The 15,132-nt window shown below is 37.7% G+C and overlaps 1 protein-coding gene across 4 annotated transcripts in view; it reads left to right on the forward strand.

Moving 5' to 3' along the window:
* rftn1b (raftlin, lipid raft linker 1b) overlaps nucleotides 1–15,132 on the forward strand; it is a 150,893-nt gene that overhangs the window by 88,537 nt on the left and 47,224 nt on the right. For 2 of the 4 annotated variants that reach the window (XM_015034752.1, XM_015034753.1), the window contains 2 exons: nucleotides 1,357–1,822; nucleotides 10,635–10,841. In XM_015034752.1, the coding sequence (XP_014890238.1) occupies nucleotides 1,357–1,822; nucleotides 10,635–10,841 (673 nt within the window). The remainder of the gene's footprint in view (nucleotides 1–1,356; nucleotides 1,823–10,634; nucleotides 10,842–15,132) is intronic. The other 2 variants (XM_015034755.1, XM_015034754.1) reach the window with 2 other exon arrangements.

Below are 15,132 nucleotides of genomic sequence, written 5' to 3' on the forward strand. Positions count from 1 at the left end.
TCCGTTTTCCATTGCTTTTTTTTTTTTTTGGGGCGGCATTTTTTTTTTTTTTTTTTTTGTTTAGACTCATTTTGTTTGTCATTCACTTTTATTTGTGTCAATCTGCCATCCTGACACTCGTCCTCTCTTCTAGTTTGTGTTACCAAGATGAGAAATAAATGTGTTCTGAATTGTCAAGTGCCAGGACTTAATGAAATGATGATGACAAAAACCAAAATGGAGCCAAAAGTAAATTCAATCAGCACAACCCATCATCTTGGATCTATTGTTCTATCAACTGCACTGACATTAGTCAGTCAGAGCCATTCGTTTTTACCTCAGACTGGCCGCATTACCATAAAATGAGATGCAGCAGTTGCTCCCTTTTATGTCAGCAGTTCCATTTGAACATTTCAGAATGGGGGAATATTATGTGAAAGCAGCCAGACGGCATTTAAATGATGCTAAACAATATGGCTGGAGACAGAGTGACTGTTTTCCAATTCAATTTCATAGTGAATAACCTGCAGTTTGATTTGATTTTTATTTTCTCCTCCCAATGAGGCTCAAGATAGAAACAGGGGCCGCCTCAGCTCAGAGATAGGAGGCACAAATGGAGAATGGCATCATTAACATTCCCTGACAGTTAACGTTTCAATCTGCAGCGGCACCGCAATGCCGACACAAAATGCCACATGACAAACAGGAAAAACAGAGGCGCCAGATTTGGGATAAGACACAGGTCAAGATCATCGAGGCGTCCCTGATCGAATCAACAGCTGTGTGATTGCAGGAGAGGCACACAGAAAATGTACAGTTAAGCCAAAATTATTCATACCACCTGGCGGTTTCTGATAAGAAATGAGACGGGCATTTCTCAAGAGATAATAAGAAAATGCAGCTTAAAGACGGCTTTTGGTCATTACTCTACAAAAGAAATAAACGCAAAAACAGAAGCTGTATTATCATTATAATGCACTGATAGCACCTTTGCATTCGCTTTACTAAACTCAAAGGCTTGCTGTACAGAAACTTATCCTGCTGCATAGTAGAAATGACAGCAGAAGAAGAATTACCAGGAAGCACAACCTTCACACAAAAACAAATTATAACACATTTAAATTGGTCATAGGAGAGTTAGCACAATGATTACCACAGTTTTTAAATATGGTTTTCAAAAAATTACAGCTGTTAATTTGGGATATCCCAATATTATGGTCAACCATAAGTACATGCACACAGGCTGCTGCAGAGTTAACAGGATTCGTCACAATACAAGGGATGAAATGGAACCAACCGTCTCTTCACAACATTACAGCAGCTTTTCTGTCAATTACTCTAGCTTCATAATTTTTATTTTGCTCTTTTTCTCCACAGCAGATGCAGGATTTCGCTGACCAGGGGGTGATGTTTGTGGGATTTGTCCAGGAGCCATACGGAGCGCCTTGCACCCGGATCAGAGAACCAGAGACCCCCTCTCTGTCTCTGCACTCCAGCCCCAGTTCTGTCCTTGGCTCCCTGGGTAGCTGCAGCCCATCAAACCCCTCAAGCCCCAGAAACCAGCCAGATCCTGGAGCGAAAAGTGACAGTACTGACAAAGAGGGGGGCATGCAGGCATCCCGACTGGATAGGGAGAGAAATGAAAGCGAGATCAACAGTGAAAACCACTCAGGTTCTGGCGGAGGGCGCATCCGGGACGGCATCTCACCGGCAGCATCTCCATTATCAGAGGGAGACCTGGAGAACAGCGAGGTTCTGACCGAGGAAGACTCGTCGTACCACAATAACAACAAAGACATCATCGGAGACAGAAAGGAGAGGCCAAGATACAGGCGAGGTGATGGTGAGTGGTCACTATGGTTACAATTCCACATCACAACTAAGAGGAAAGAAGTTGTTAGGCAAAAATCAAGGTAATTATTACCTGCATGCTGGGATAAATGAAACGATCTGCTGGAAAGCAAAAGAATTGTGATTGCACTATGCTCTCTGTATACTCAGTTTTTTAATAAATACCCCAAAAATGTATTCTGGAACATATCTAGCCATCCATTCTGCTTCTTTACCTGATTAATCCTTTTAGAGTGCCAAGGCTGCTGGTGTGTTTGCAGTGGTTGTTCAATAAGATCATGGAAAAGTCTTATTGTGCATATTCTGATGTTTAATTAACTCATATTTACATCAGTTTTGAATGCTATGTGAAGCACATGCATAGTACTGTACCAAGCCTTTAACCCAACTGAGATTATTTATTTTCTTTGCTTCCAAGCAGCCAGACCTGTTTGTAATCTCTTAATTTAATTCTTTGTTCAAGGCAAAGAGTTTCTAAAGGCATTTCAAGGTTTTTCTTTTATCATTTTACTAAGTTTGAATCTAGTCATTATAGCTGACCATGACAGCGAATTGTGAATTCTCACCCTTGTCAAAAATATGAAAGTGGATGAAAAGAAGCTTTAGGCCTAAAGAAAATGTCCACAGAAGAAGGATGGCATCTGAATTTCATCCCTTTAAAGAAACATGAAAGAGTCCAACCAACACTGGAAACAGAACCTCTTCTATTATTATGTGATGTTTTTAGCATCTTAATAATTCCTCTGAAAAATGATAAGCACATTTTGGAAAAGATTTATAAACACTCCTCGACAATCTGATAAAAAGAACAAAATTTCGTTGAACATTGTTTTTATATGTTTTGTGCATCAACATGGTGCTTCAACCTGATTAAACCCTGCAAGAGATCAAAATAAATGAGCAATAGAGAGCTTGTGTTGCATATATTGATACTAATCTGACTTTTTGTTAATTGCAAGTCTTTAAGTTTGTCAGATCAAAACTGAAATTAACTCCAGTTTTACAGTTCTTACATATATTTTCATCTTCAAAGTTACATACTTTACCAGACTGTAATTTTCAAGGTTTTTGTATCATTCTGGATATTCAAATACAAATTTAAACAGCAATTTTGAGCAGGAATGAATGCACACATACATTCCTATCCAATAATCCTTTAAAAAAAGTAATATAAGGGAGAGAAAATAAGCAAAAGAACAAAGTAAAACTTTGTTGTACCTTCAAGGAACCTGAATAACTATTAATTAATAACACTTTAATAGTTGTCTGAATGCAAAAATTATGACAGAAGTAAGAGACTGTTTACGACTTTCTCGTTGTACTGTCCATTGCTTGTTTATGTTTCAGTAAACTGTTCTACTTTTAACCAATGCAATATTGGCACTAAATACACCTACAACTAGTCCAATGGGTCCTCGTTTAATAATTTTGCTACAACTTCTAGTTGTTTCATTTCTGGAAGCGTTAGCATATAAAACTAAATGTATTTGTGTAGATGCCCATGATTAAACATGATTAAGTACTTATTCATAGTTTAGTCAGTTGCGTAACTACATGCTTTAAATGTAAGCAGAACTAATTAATCCACAAAGGGAACCATAATTAAAGGTCAACATGTAAAACTTCACAAATGCTTTTCTCTAGGCTCTAAACTTTAAAGTTCAGCAAAATGACCGAACAGTAATTCTTACAAATTCCACTGAAAGGCCAAATCATGGAGGATCGTAATTAAAGGTCAAAACTTTAAATGTAGGAGAGCTGCATCTGCTACAGTGATGCCCACTATACTAATCTCACTATGAAGTACTAATGAATTTCCAGACAAAATAAAAAATACAGATTTATACTTTATAAAATGTGTATGATTTGGAGCTGGTTTCACAGCAGACACATTTACTGTGGATTACATCATTTTTGCCAGGAGGGTTGAGAATGAGCTGTCATTCCCTCACAAGTATTCAAACTGAAAGATTTGACTTCTCAAATGATCTCCATCTTTGTAACGTTGTGTTTTTGTCTGCAACTTTACTTTTTTTGTTTGTTAAGAAAAAAAAAAATACCACTGCAGATTTCTCCTAAAAAAAACCCACTCTGCGTCTGTGGAGGTGTCATTTCCTGCAACTGCTAGAACGTTACACAACAATGTGTCGCCTCGGGACATAATCCCTTCTCTCTGTCAAACACAAAGAGAGTCGTCTTATATTACCGAAGCTGTGGAGCATCATCAGCGAACAGCTGATGATGCCGGGATTTTTCTTTTTTTTTTTTCTTTTTTTGGAAGCTGCTCGTTTTGTCTGTTCGGAAAGCGAGCCAGCTACACGCCTTTGAGTTGTTCTTCCTGCACATTTATAGTTTCAGCTTTCTTTGAGTGTCTGGGATTAACAGATGGAGACGCCCACCACTTTCAGCGCCTCCTACAGTCTCCCATCCTGTCACTGAACCTATTTGTGATACGTGTCAGCATCATGTGCAGTCCCAGTGGGAGCTATGTACTGTATACCAGCTATTAGATTGAAATGAACTCATTATTAGGTGTTATATAATAAATGTGTGTAATCTTTCGGTCTTTATAATCACGTGTTGACATGCATGCAGGTCTGGAACATGGTGTGGCAGCCCACCATCACCCAGTGGGCCATCTGGGCTTTTTGCTGTGAGATAATCCCCCACTGACTTGTCCTCTACCTCCCTCAGCTGCACAGCTTTCTCCGCTCTTTCCCCCTTTCCTTCTCCCAAATCTCTGTGACAATGCCAGTAGCGCCGGCATCGCAGCCAGCCGGGGCAGTGAAGGAGTCTGCCAAAATCCCATGTCCCTCTCTACTAATGCCCAGCCTGCCGAGAACGCCCAGGAGTCTCTGCTGCTGCTGCTGGCTTGTCCTCGGTAATCCACAAATCTTCGAGGTGAACACTGTGCAAGTGCTAGCGCTGAGGCTGGCAGAAAGCTATGGATTACCGCTGAAAAAGAAACACCACCAGTGAGATCGGAGCTTTAGTGAGATCCTCTAAGTCTGGAAACACGAACGCTTGGATGACTTGGGGAAAACGACAATTCCTTCTCGTGAAAAATCTCTTTGGGATCAAAGTCATTTAGATGAGCAGGAACAGTCCGTGAGAAATTAAATGTTACCGGTGTTATTTTCTGCCAAGCAGGTACGAATCTGACAAATGGAAAGTACTTAAGGAAGATGCAGAAAGATAAACTGTTTTTGATTTTTCTGAACTTTTTTTTTTTCTGCCCAAATTTTGCATTTATTTAAAACTGTTCTGTCAAAAAGCACTTATTTTTTTGTACTAGATTGGAATAACACATACTAGTCACTTTATAAGGAACAAAAGTTCATCCTCAACCAATCACATGGCACCGACTCAGTTAATTCAGCCATCTAAATCTGGCAAAGACCAATAGCTAAAGTTTAAACCGAGAATCCAAATGGAGAAGGACGAGGATTGAAGTAACTTTGATTGTGGCATGGTTGTGGGTGGACAGCCTGCTCTGAATATTTCAGGAACTGCTGATCCACTGGGATTTTCACAGCCATCTTTTAGATTTACACAGAATGGCCTGAAAAAAATAATTGACCAATGGACATTAATTGTGTGGACAAAAATTCAATGTCACGTTGACATCAAAGGAGAATAGCTACTTCCAGATTATAGAAATGCAACAGTAGCTTAAATAGACTGGTACAGAAAGGCAATGCAGAATGCCACTTCTGAATGCATAACATGTTAAACATAAAAGGAGATGCTCTGCAGCAGCAGAAGACTGCACTGCTCAAATAAGATCAGTAAAATGAAGCTAAAATTTTCACGAGGTTTTAAATGTAATGTGCGGTTTGATAAGTCTCAATTTTAGAAATCATTTTAATAGGCACTGCATATGTTCTTCTCTAATGTCTGTATAGTTATTAACTTATTTGAACACAAAGTACTTTTTCCCACCATAGACCAGAAACTACCACTATAGTTGTCTGAAAGATTGTTAAAAATGTGTTACAAGTAGAAATTTCACCTTAATGTGACACTTATGTCTTTCAGTTCTTGCTCTTGGCATAACGCCTGAATGCTAATGATGCACCACTGTTGTTTTATGAGCTAGAACAGAGTCTCATACCGGCCACCTTCGCATAAGAGGTCCCTCTGGCTCTGGAAGGAACTTGGCAAGCGGCTGCTTTAAGAGATTTATGTTGGCTATTAATGTCCTAACTCGAAGATCAAAGATTACTAAACCTTGTGTTCTTCTATGTAGCAAAGTATCTGTTCCTCTGCAGTTTACACAGTGGAAATTACAGAATTTAAATATATATATATATGAAATTTACTATTGATTTAGGAAAAGTTAAGTTGTTTTTTATCTTGGAAAAGAAATGAGACTCTGTAGTGAAATCTCTGACTGTAAATGCAGTTTTTTTTTTTTCTATTATTAATCACCCCAATATAGTTGACCAATTTTAGCTCATGAAAGCAAATTCCTAATCTTGGCAAGAGTTTCATCCTATTGTTTTATGTTTTATTCATAGATTAGGTCTCTGTGCAACTCCAACAAAATCCCTGTTGCATGTTTTCCTGTGTTACAGTAGCAAGGCTTTGATATCGGTGATTTTGCAGTGAGTTCTGGCAGATGTCTGTCTGCACAGATTTCCATCAGAATTATTACAGAATTTCACATGAAAGCCTGGCTTCGGGTGGATCTGTTATTATCTCACAGTCCAGTTTGATGGACATCAGAAGGCAGACTTCTTATCTTATTTTTCTCTATTTTTCCTCCCACGCTGTCCTCCTGAAATTGCCCCTCGGCAAACCACTCAATCCGCCTCCTGTGGTTTCTATATGTTTCCTCTGAACTGCTGAAAACACTCACATGCTCAAAAAATAAGTTACCTAGCCTTCTGGCTGAAACGCAGTTGCCTTGCTGCAACATAATGCAAATCATTCAGACATAACTCAGAAAATAGTTCATGCTGTGAAGCAGACAGGAAGCACGTTTTCATCCACTGACTCTTATTCTGCCGTTTATGTTGCAATTTAATCCACAAAGCTGTCAAATTAGAAGCAACAGAGTCAACAATGAGGAATCTAGTTTTAATGTGAATTACACTTCTTTTTGTCACATTGCCAATGTCCTTTTTTATTGTTTTATGCTGGATAAGTGGACCAAATCTAAACAAATAGTAAAAAAGTAAGTGGGCAAAAAAATGACCAGAAGTAGTCATTTGTAGCTTTTTTGTGTGTGTTTTTGTAATCTTTTGCTCGTCCAAAGTCGTTCCTGTTTCCTAAAGCAGTCACAACAGTCATGTACGCATGGCTAGGAAAGTAAATTAGCTCATGTCTTGTAGCACATTCATCAAATTCTAGGGCGGCTATTTGCTACTTTTTGAATTCAAAAGGGAGACAATTTAATTTTCAAATGATACTGCAAAATTTAAATGTTTAATGGATTTTTAAGGTGCCGTAAACCAGTTAACATAAGAGCGATTAGACTGGGGAAGCTCTGGCAAGTTGGAGGCACGTTGAATGGAAATTCAGTCGTGTTGTCTAAGATTTGTTTTCCATATTGTTCCCTGTTGTAACATTGTTAGCATTGGGAGGATAACGGGAAGAGTGTGTGAGTTTTCTCCTGTTGCCGTTGATCTGATATTTCTCAAGAGGGGCAAATGAAAAAGATTTAAGGAATTAGGAGGACCAGCTGTCACATCAGTCTGTGGAGCCAAAGAAGAAATGGTTATAAATGATTCATTCTTCCTGGATGGCAGGCTGGCTGACGGATGGACGGACAGACGGACAGAGGAACCAAATTGATGAAGCAACGACTCCATTACCAAACACCACCATCCAAAACCGGCGTGCGTGTTGGTGTGTTTGAGTGGGTGGCAGCGCCACACATTCTGCTCATCCATCTGGTTCACTTGGGGAATGACAGTCTGACATTTGCATTGGAAGAAAAGGGGAAAATGTTACCAGGCGCGATTGGCAATGTTTTCTCACAGATCCAAACCCGGCTCACATCTCACGTTTTGTGCTTTTTCAAAGCTAAGCTGAGCAAATACTCCACTCGCTCGCATCACAACTACTAAAACTCTTTTGCGCTTTGACTTAGTATGATCCGAGCGAAGAACAGTGACAAAACGAACAGTAGGCAAATTTCTGAGCCCGGCTCTCTCTCCAGAGGCCCGCTGCATTATGCATATCTATTCTTGATGTAAACAACAGCTAGCTGTGCAGCTTTTAATGCATTATTCAAGGTTATAGTATGAATTAACTCGGTTACAATAGAATGGTCCCTTTTAAGTTCCGCATCAGCAGTGTTACATCATTTATAGAAGACATTAAAAGAAAAGAAGAGGATGACTTGTATTGTGAATATCATCAAATTGCTTTTGATTCAATGCATGTCTGATTCAAAGAAGGCAAAAATCCTTGGGAAAGATTTGCGGTGCATTTGTGAGTCACGCTCGGGGCATCATAAATCCCATATTGTATTTCTTTTTCATTTCTCCTATTATTTCACACCTGTCAGGTGGAGGTTTCTTGTTATAGTTCTTTGCATACAAATTTATTTTATTGACACCAACTCATTTATCAGTCAGCAGAAGTTTGATAATAAATAAAATAAAACAATGCAATTTAAAGGTCTTCAGATGATCCAATAGGGTCAAAAAGGTTTGAATCTTCTGATATAAATGACCTTTTTTAATTTATGAGGTTCTACAATTAAAACAGAAGGCACTAGCTAATCCGAATAATTCTAAGATAAATGTTATTTTTTCATCGCCTAATTTATTTTTAATATTTTTGTGTTTTTGTTTTGTGGTGAACGGGACTTTTCTACATGAAGCCCCTCAGTTTGTGATAGGAAACACCAAATATTAACCCCATCCTATGTAATTCTGGATGACTCTCATATATGATTTATTCCAGCTCATTTACATATTTTAATACAGGTTCTTTTCTGATAATTTTAAGAACTTTGAAGCCATTTTGTGGTTTATTTAACAACTCTATGTTTAAATTTTATGTGTTTGTGCTTCTTCAATATGAATCAACACACCGTAAATCGATTCCTTCACCTCTTCATATGTTGACGTTATTTCTCTATAAGGGTTTGGATGAACTTTTGTTGTGACATAATGAATTATTCTCAGTAACTGCTTAAAAATGAAGCTTTTGCCACGACTTCTTAGGGGGATTTTGACACGTTTTTCAGAATATTAAGCAACCACAATATGTGTTACTTTGCCTTTTCATGCTTAACCACATAATTCACCAAACTACTCAGATACATTATATGACTCTATTAACTAATAAGTTTTTTAGATCGAGATAGGGTCTTTTAAAAAGCTATTAATTAACTTGCCATGTAAATGGTTTATAATTGCTCTACATGTCAACGTACAGGATTTACAGGATATTTCACTGTTTATTTTATTTTATAATTCTCAATAACTATAACACAGCTGAGTGGTTATTTTAATACCACCTAATTCACAACTATAAAGACTTGAGTTACGATGTTTGAAGACGATCCATAACTAGAAACTGAATATTCTAGTTATAGATTAAGGCTTTAGCTGTTAATCCCCCCTTAGTTCTGCGTAAACCATCTGTTACTCATTTAACTGTTAAATTGAAGGATTGCATCAATTTCTACACCTGATATGCATTCATAGTCTGAACATCTCTTTTATTAACAGTGAGTAGTGAACAGATAACTCATTAAAATAAACAGGGCTTTACTATTTTGGACCTGTGCGCTAATTGGGGATCTCAGTGTTATGAATGTATTTTACCAGGGTCAGTTTCATGCTTTGTAGGCAAGCTCAAGACTAATTTACTGGAAAGTCTTTTTTGTTTTTGCTCTATTAATGCAAAAACATTAGATGAGGTAGAAAATATATTTTGAGGATTTGAATATTAAGCTTTAATCTTATGAGATTAGATATTTTTAACACCAGAATGTATTGGCAAAGAATCCGTCAGGGAAGTAGAAAGAAGAAAATGACAACACAGAAATAATGCAGATGATGTGAGAAATGTCAAATCATTGGCACCAACCAATGAAAAGAGAGCTGGAAAACAAGCAGTTATATCAGGAAGCAAAAAAACATCTTAAGATCTCATTTACCTTTAAACTAGCATTTAACTTTTATTGCCAAATATCCTGTTTGTTGTGTCATTATTATTGTAAATAATTGTTTTTGTATAGATAAGTGCCTGCTTTTTAAATAATGACATTTACAGACCTTGTGCAATATCATCTACTGCATTGCAGAAACAGATTACACATCACATACAGAAAAAAGTGGAATAAAGTTGTGTTGAAAACACTGAAACACACAAACTGTTATTTGCAGCTGATGGATGATTAGTATGAACAGTGCAGCCAACTTTTCTTGGCCGTGTTGCTTGTGATTGTTCACGTTTTGGCTGAAGTCTTCTGGTTTTCAACTCGGAGGACAAGAAAAGCCTGCACCCAGTGGAGAGTTACCAAGTTATTGCAACAAAGTCTCAGGAAATTAGATAAGTGTGTGATTGAAAATAGCCAAACACTAGATATCAAACTTTAAATTACAATAGCTTGTCAATATATTCTTGGAACAAAGCTCTTCTGTGTTGGAGCCAACCGTCTACCGAGAAATTCAGAGCAGCTTTTTGCATCTGAGAGTCTTCCCAGAGAGACACGGATTACACTTTGGATTTTAGCCACTGCGTAGCAGTGGTTCATGTTGGCAGAGAAAAACTTCCTCAGATGCAACAAATTCTCGATTCAAATCAATTACAAAGTTCTCTTTTCTGTCTTCCTTCAACAGGAGTGGAACTGCTGGCTTTGTACAACAACCCGCCGGTCCGAGAGGGCCAGGTGAAATACTACACTGTCAAAGTGCCTCTGCGGGTTCAAAGCTATGAAGAAGGCATCAAAGGAGTGGAGGCCAACTGGTTGGACCACATGACCCAACACTTCAACAACGGCGCCTCGCTGGTTGACGGATATTTCTACCTGGGCAACGGGAACGGTATTGATTTCAATTTTAAGACCAAACAACCCAATTGTGTCCCATTATTTCTGAAAACAGTCGAGATCTCTGTCAAGACCTCTGGTTGTCTGTGGAAGTCCACACTGCGGCTGCTTTTTCATTGTTTGCTGACCAGGTTGCCCTTTTTCCTTTCACTGAGGTATCAGTAAAAATGTCAAAACAGATTCTAAACTCACACCAGTCTCCATGATATTAAACGCCTGAGGCAAGAGGTTATGAACCTTTCCTGGTGTGCAAATAATTATGCGTTAGCTGACATTCGTTTTTCCTCTAGAAAACAATCAGAAATGTCACATTCATATAAGCCGTTTGCTTTGGATTAGTGGTTTAATCATTCAGGACTGGTCACAAAATTTCTCTATTTACTTTTCAGAGGGCTTTTATATCATAACATTATTGAACAGAGTTCATCAAAATTTTGACCATAAACTTGAAAGTCTTCAATTTCCTTTTTTTTTTTTGGATGACTGCACAACTGATGTCTTAGCGTAAATTGTTCCTGTTGCTGAAGCGAATCCAGTTCAGTGGAGTTTACAAACTGAAAAATCTCCCCAAATAAAAAAAAGTAGGGAGTTATAAACATTCTCAGATTCCACTGAATTCACAATACTTAGCAGAGGCATTTTGGAAATAAAGTTGCACAACATCCAACACACAAGCACAATCATTAGTTTTTATTAAGCATAAACTAATTTATCACTGGTTGATAGAAGCTAATAAATCTGCTGTTGTTCTTCCATCTGACTCCTGGATGTTAAATCTATAGATTTTTTTTAAACTTAATTCTGAGTTAGAGCACCCTTTGTAATTCTTGGCACTATTCCCAGCAGCATGCAAACTATGCCTGGATATTTTTTTCTAAAAACGGCGACGTGAAGCATATCCTGGCAAAGCTAATGGCCGACATGTTTGATTGGTTGTAGTTGACACTGGTGACTTATGTGCAAGGATTGATAAATGTCCTTCAAGCCCCAGCTCATCCTATCATCAGCATCTAACACAGATTTACACAGACTCTCTGAAATATGGAGCAAAGTGTATTCCATATAAATCAATTATGCTGCACTGAATTCTATTTATTGCTCAGTTTTTTTTATTTTTATTTTGGCTCTAAACATAACAGAAACAACGTTAGCATAAAAAAGCACTAACATTGTAACGTTATTATGACATATTTCCCTTTTTGAGCTTGATGTAATTTTGCGCCTCTTGTTTTCCTTTTGTCTCTTTGTGTCAATTTAGTGAGAGACTTGGAGTAACACACAGATGGGCCATGTAGCATGTTTATTTAGCAACATATAGCACTTTATAATGTTAACTAATAATTCTATCAACTATTTCTGGTGTTATTGTTCCCTTTGAAGGCTCTATATCTTTCCTCCTCTAATATTTCAGCAGGCGTCTCAAAGCCTGGAGCCAAACTCAGCCCCTTCGTATCTGTAATCACTCAGGGGCGATGCTCTTCAGGCAGATGTAAAATTATCCTATACTGTTAAATAGCACCCTTAAAGTAATTTCTTTTTAATATATTCTGACTGTTAAAGTTAATTTTATAAAAAAGAAAGCGTAAAACGAATAATTTGTGTAGGTTCTTATATCCTATATAGAACAGTTTCATTTTTTTTTAACTTTATGAATAATTGTTTTAAATGATCAATCTTGATTTTAGTTTATTCCAAAATCAAGCAGATCTAATGAAATGCATGTTCCAAGAGTCAAATAGAGAATGATGTCCAGTTTTAGGGGACGGTTGGGAACCGTGTTGTGACTCTTACATCAGACCCCAGCAGCACTGTGACAGCAGAGAAATACAAGGCAAAACTCATTAATCTGGAAAAACGAACGCTCCAGCAGCTCCGAAACAAAGATAATTAACCTGATAACAAATTGGTGCTTCCTTGCATATTTTATGTCCTGAAAAATGGAGTAATGAAGTGTATTATTATGATTACACATACAAGAGTCCTCTAACATTTTTTCCATCTTTCATGTGGTGTTAAAATATGCAGAAAATCTCTGGATTGTCAGCAGCATTTGCCACTATTGTGCTTTACTGATCCTTTCAGCTGGATTTAGTTCACGGCTCAAAGTTTACCACTTTTAAAAATAGACAACTTTACCGGTGTAAGTTTAGGTTTTTTTTGGGATATTTGCTCTCCAGAGAGCAGCTGGCAGAATGACATCAAAGCAGCAGCAGCCTATTTGTTGTTAGCAGCTAATTACATCAAACAGCCGAGCAGCTCAGGGCTTTTGAATCGGCTTCCATTCCTGCCATCTCCATATTTAGCAGATGAGTTTGTGAATTGATGATGGGGCTCTTGACATGATGCAGGGGACCATCTCAGCCTCATGAACATCAAGGACATGTTTGACAGCAAAGCGGCACTCTAAAGGACACGGACCGGCAGACTTATAGCTGGATGGGAGAAGCCAGTGACAGTCTTGATTTGCAGCACAGAGAAAACAACTTGTCATGCTCTGATAAATACACGAACTGTCTAATGAGTCATTTTGCTTTTTTAAGACCGACCTCTTTCTTGGATATTAGGTTTGATCGTGGGTGTCTGCCTTTCACTATACGTTACAGGTCTGGGAAGCGCTTGGAAGACGGTCTGAGTTTTATCAGCTTCTTGTTGAAGATTTGTGTAATTTTTCTGTTTTTGTCTTCTTTCAATAGCCGTGCTATTTTGGTTGAATGATGGACAAAATGTGTATTTTTTTACATTTCTGTGCAGGGCATAGAATACCACAGATTTGACCTTTCATATAAATGTACCTTCTTTTCTCCAAATCTCTTCACAATGTTCTTGTACAGCTTTTAGATTTAATCACAACAACCTTTTTATCCCACTCAGGGAGCATCGATAGTTTTCTTACCCTTTTAGTTTCTCTCAGGTCTGAAGAATATCTTTAATAAGCAAAAATGTAAAGTACATTTTCTTATTCTCTGTCTACGGTGACATGGATGGTACATTCCCCATATTGTTCAATCAGTACCACATGATAAATCTCACTTCCTGAGTCCAAGAGAAACAGAAAAATATCCAGAATCAAAAGGAGGTTTAGTTTAACATAGTCAGTGACAGTTTTAGTCAAGTTGTTGAGACAATTTGTTTGCATGATACACTTTGTTTTGTTTCTTTTTTCATACATAACCAGTTTATGTGCCATAACGTAGTTTAACTAAACCAGCTACCACAGTTACTGTGCCTGTGCGTCTGGTTCGACCTGTTTTGTAACCTGATGCCTTCACAAAACGTACCCTCATCTATTCTAGCATTGATCTAAATTTAACAAAATGACCAGGTTGCTAATTTGCTGAATAATTTCAGCTTTGGGCATGGTGCCTTGAGAGCTGATTGCTGGAGGGGGAGCCTAAAGAAAACTCCTTTGGATTAGAAATTTCAAAGCTTCGTTTGCGTTTTTTTTTCCCAAACGCTGACATTCTGCTAAACTTTGACTGCACCTACCAACACGTAATGGAATATTTAAACTGAAACACTGCGTTTAAAAAATGTGTCTCTTGGCTTTTCCCAGTGCAGTTGCTCTGTAATAGTGAATCTTTGAGAAAAGGACAGTTTATGAGTTGAGGACACTTGAAGTTGTTTTTCCAAAAGGGAACAACTGGAATGCTTTAAACATTTACTCGCTTGAAGAAGCTTTAGCAATATTTCCCAACTATAACTCTTTAACTCTGTTTTTCCTCTGGTTCAGTTTGTGTTTTCATGATAAAAATGTGTGCATCTCTGTAAGGGATCTCTTTTACAGGACCTTTAGGAATAAACGTGTGAATGTCCTGATTTATAATATTTTTTTTTTTTTGCTTATCCGTGTGATGAGTTTACTACAAAAATGACTTGTAAATATGTAATAAAGTTGTCCCTCTATCCAGCTACGATGTTTATGCATCTGCTGAGGAGTCAGACTGTTGTGGTACATTTGCATCCACATATGGCTCCTATGCTGTCCACACAGGCAGTCCTGGTTAAAAAAAAAAAAACATTGCAGTGTGGTACATTAATTCAGGGAAGGAGTTTTCCAGGAAATGGTTCCTCTTTGGGCTTAAATGGAAAGAAATGAGACCATTTCACCTGCAAACTAAAAATGTAGGTCCAAAATACAGCCACAGCTCTATTCCTAACAACAAAAGCTGCACAGTTCTGCCAGACATGGACCTACACAAAATATATTGTAATATAACACAAGAATATACATTTAGCCATCTAGTAGTGGTTTATGTTAGAGGATATTATGTATTTTGCATTAAATA

Source organism: Poecilia latipinna, unplaced genomic scaffold (assembly GCF_001443285.1).
Source record: "Poecilia latipinna isolate Pla-1442-1.1 unplaced genomic scaffold, P_latipinna-1.0 Scaffold310, whole genome shotgun sequence".
Lineage (NCBI taxonomy): Eukaryota > Metazoa > Chordata > Actinopteri > Cyprinodontiformes > Poeciliidae > Poecilia > Poecilia latipinna.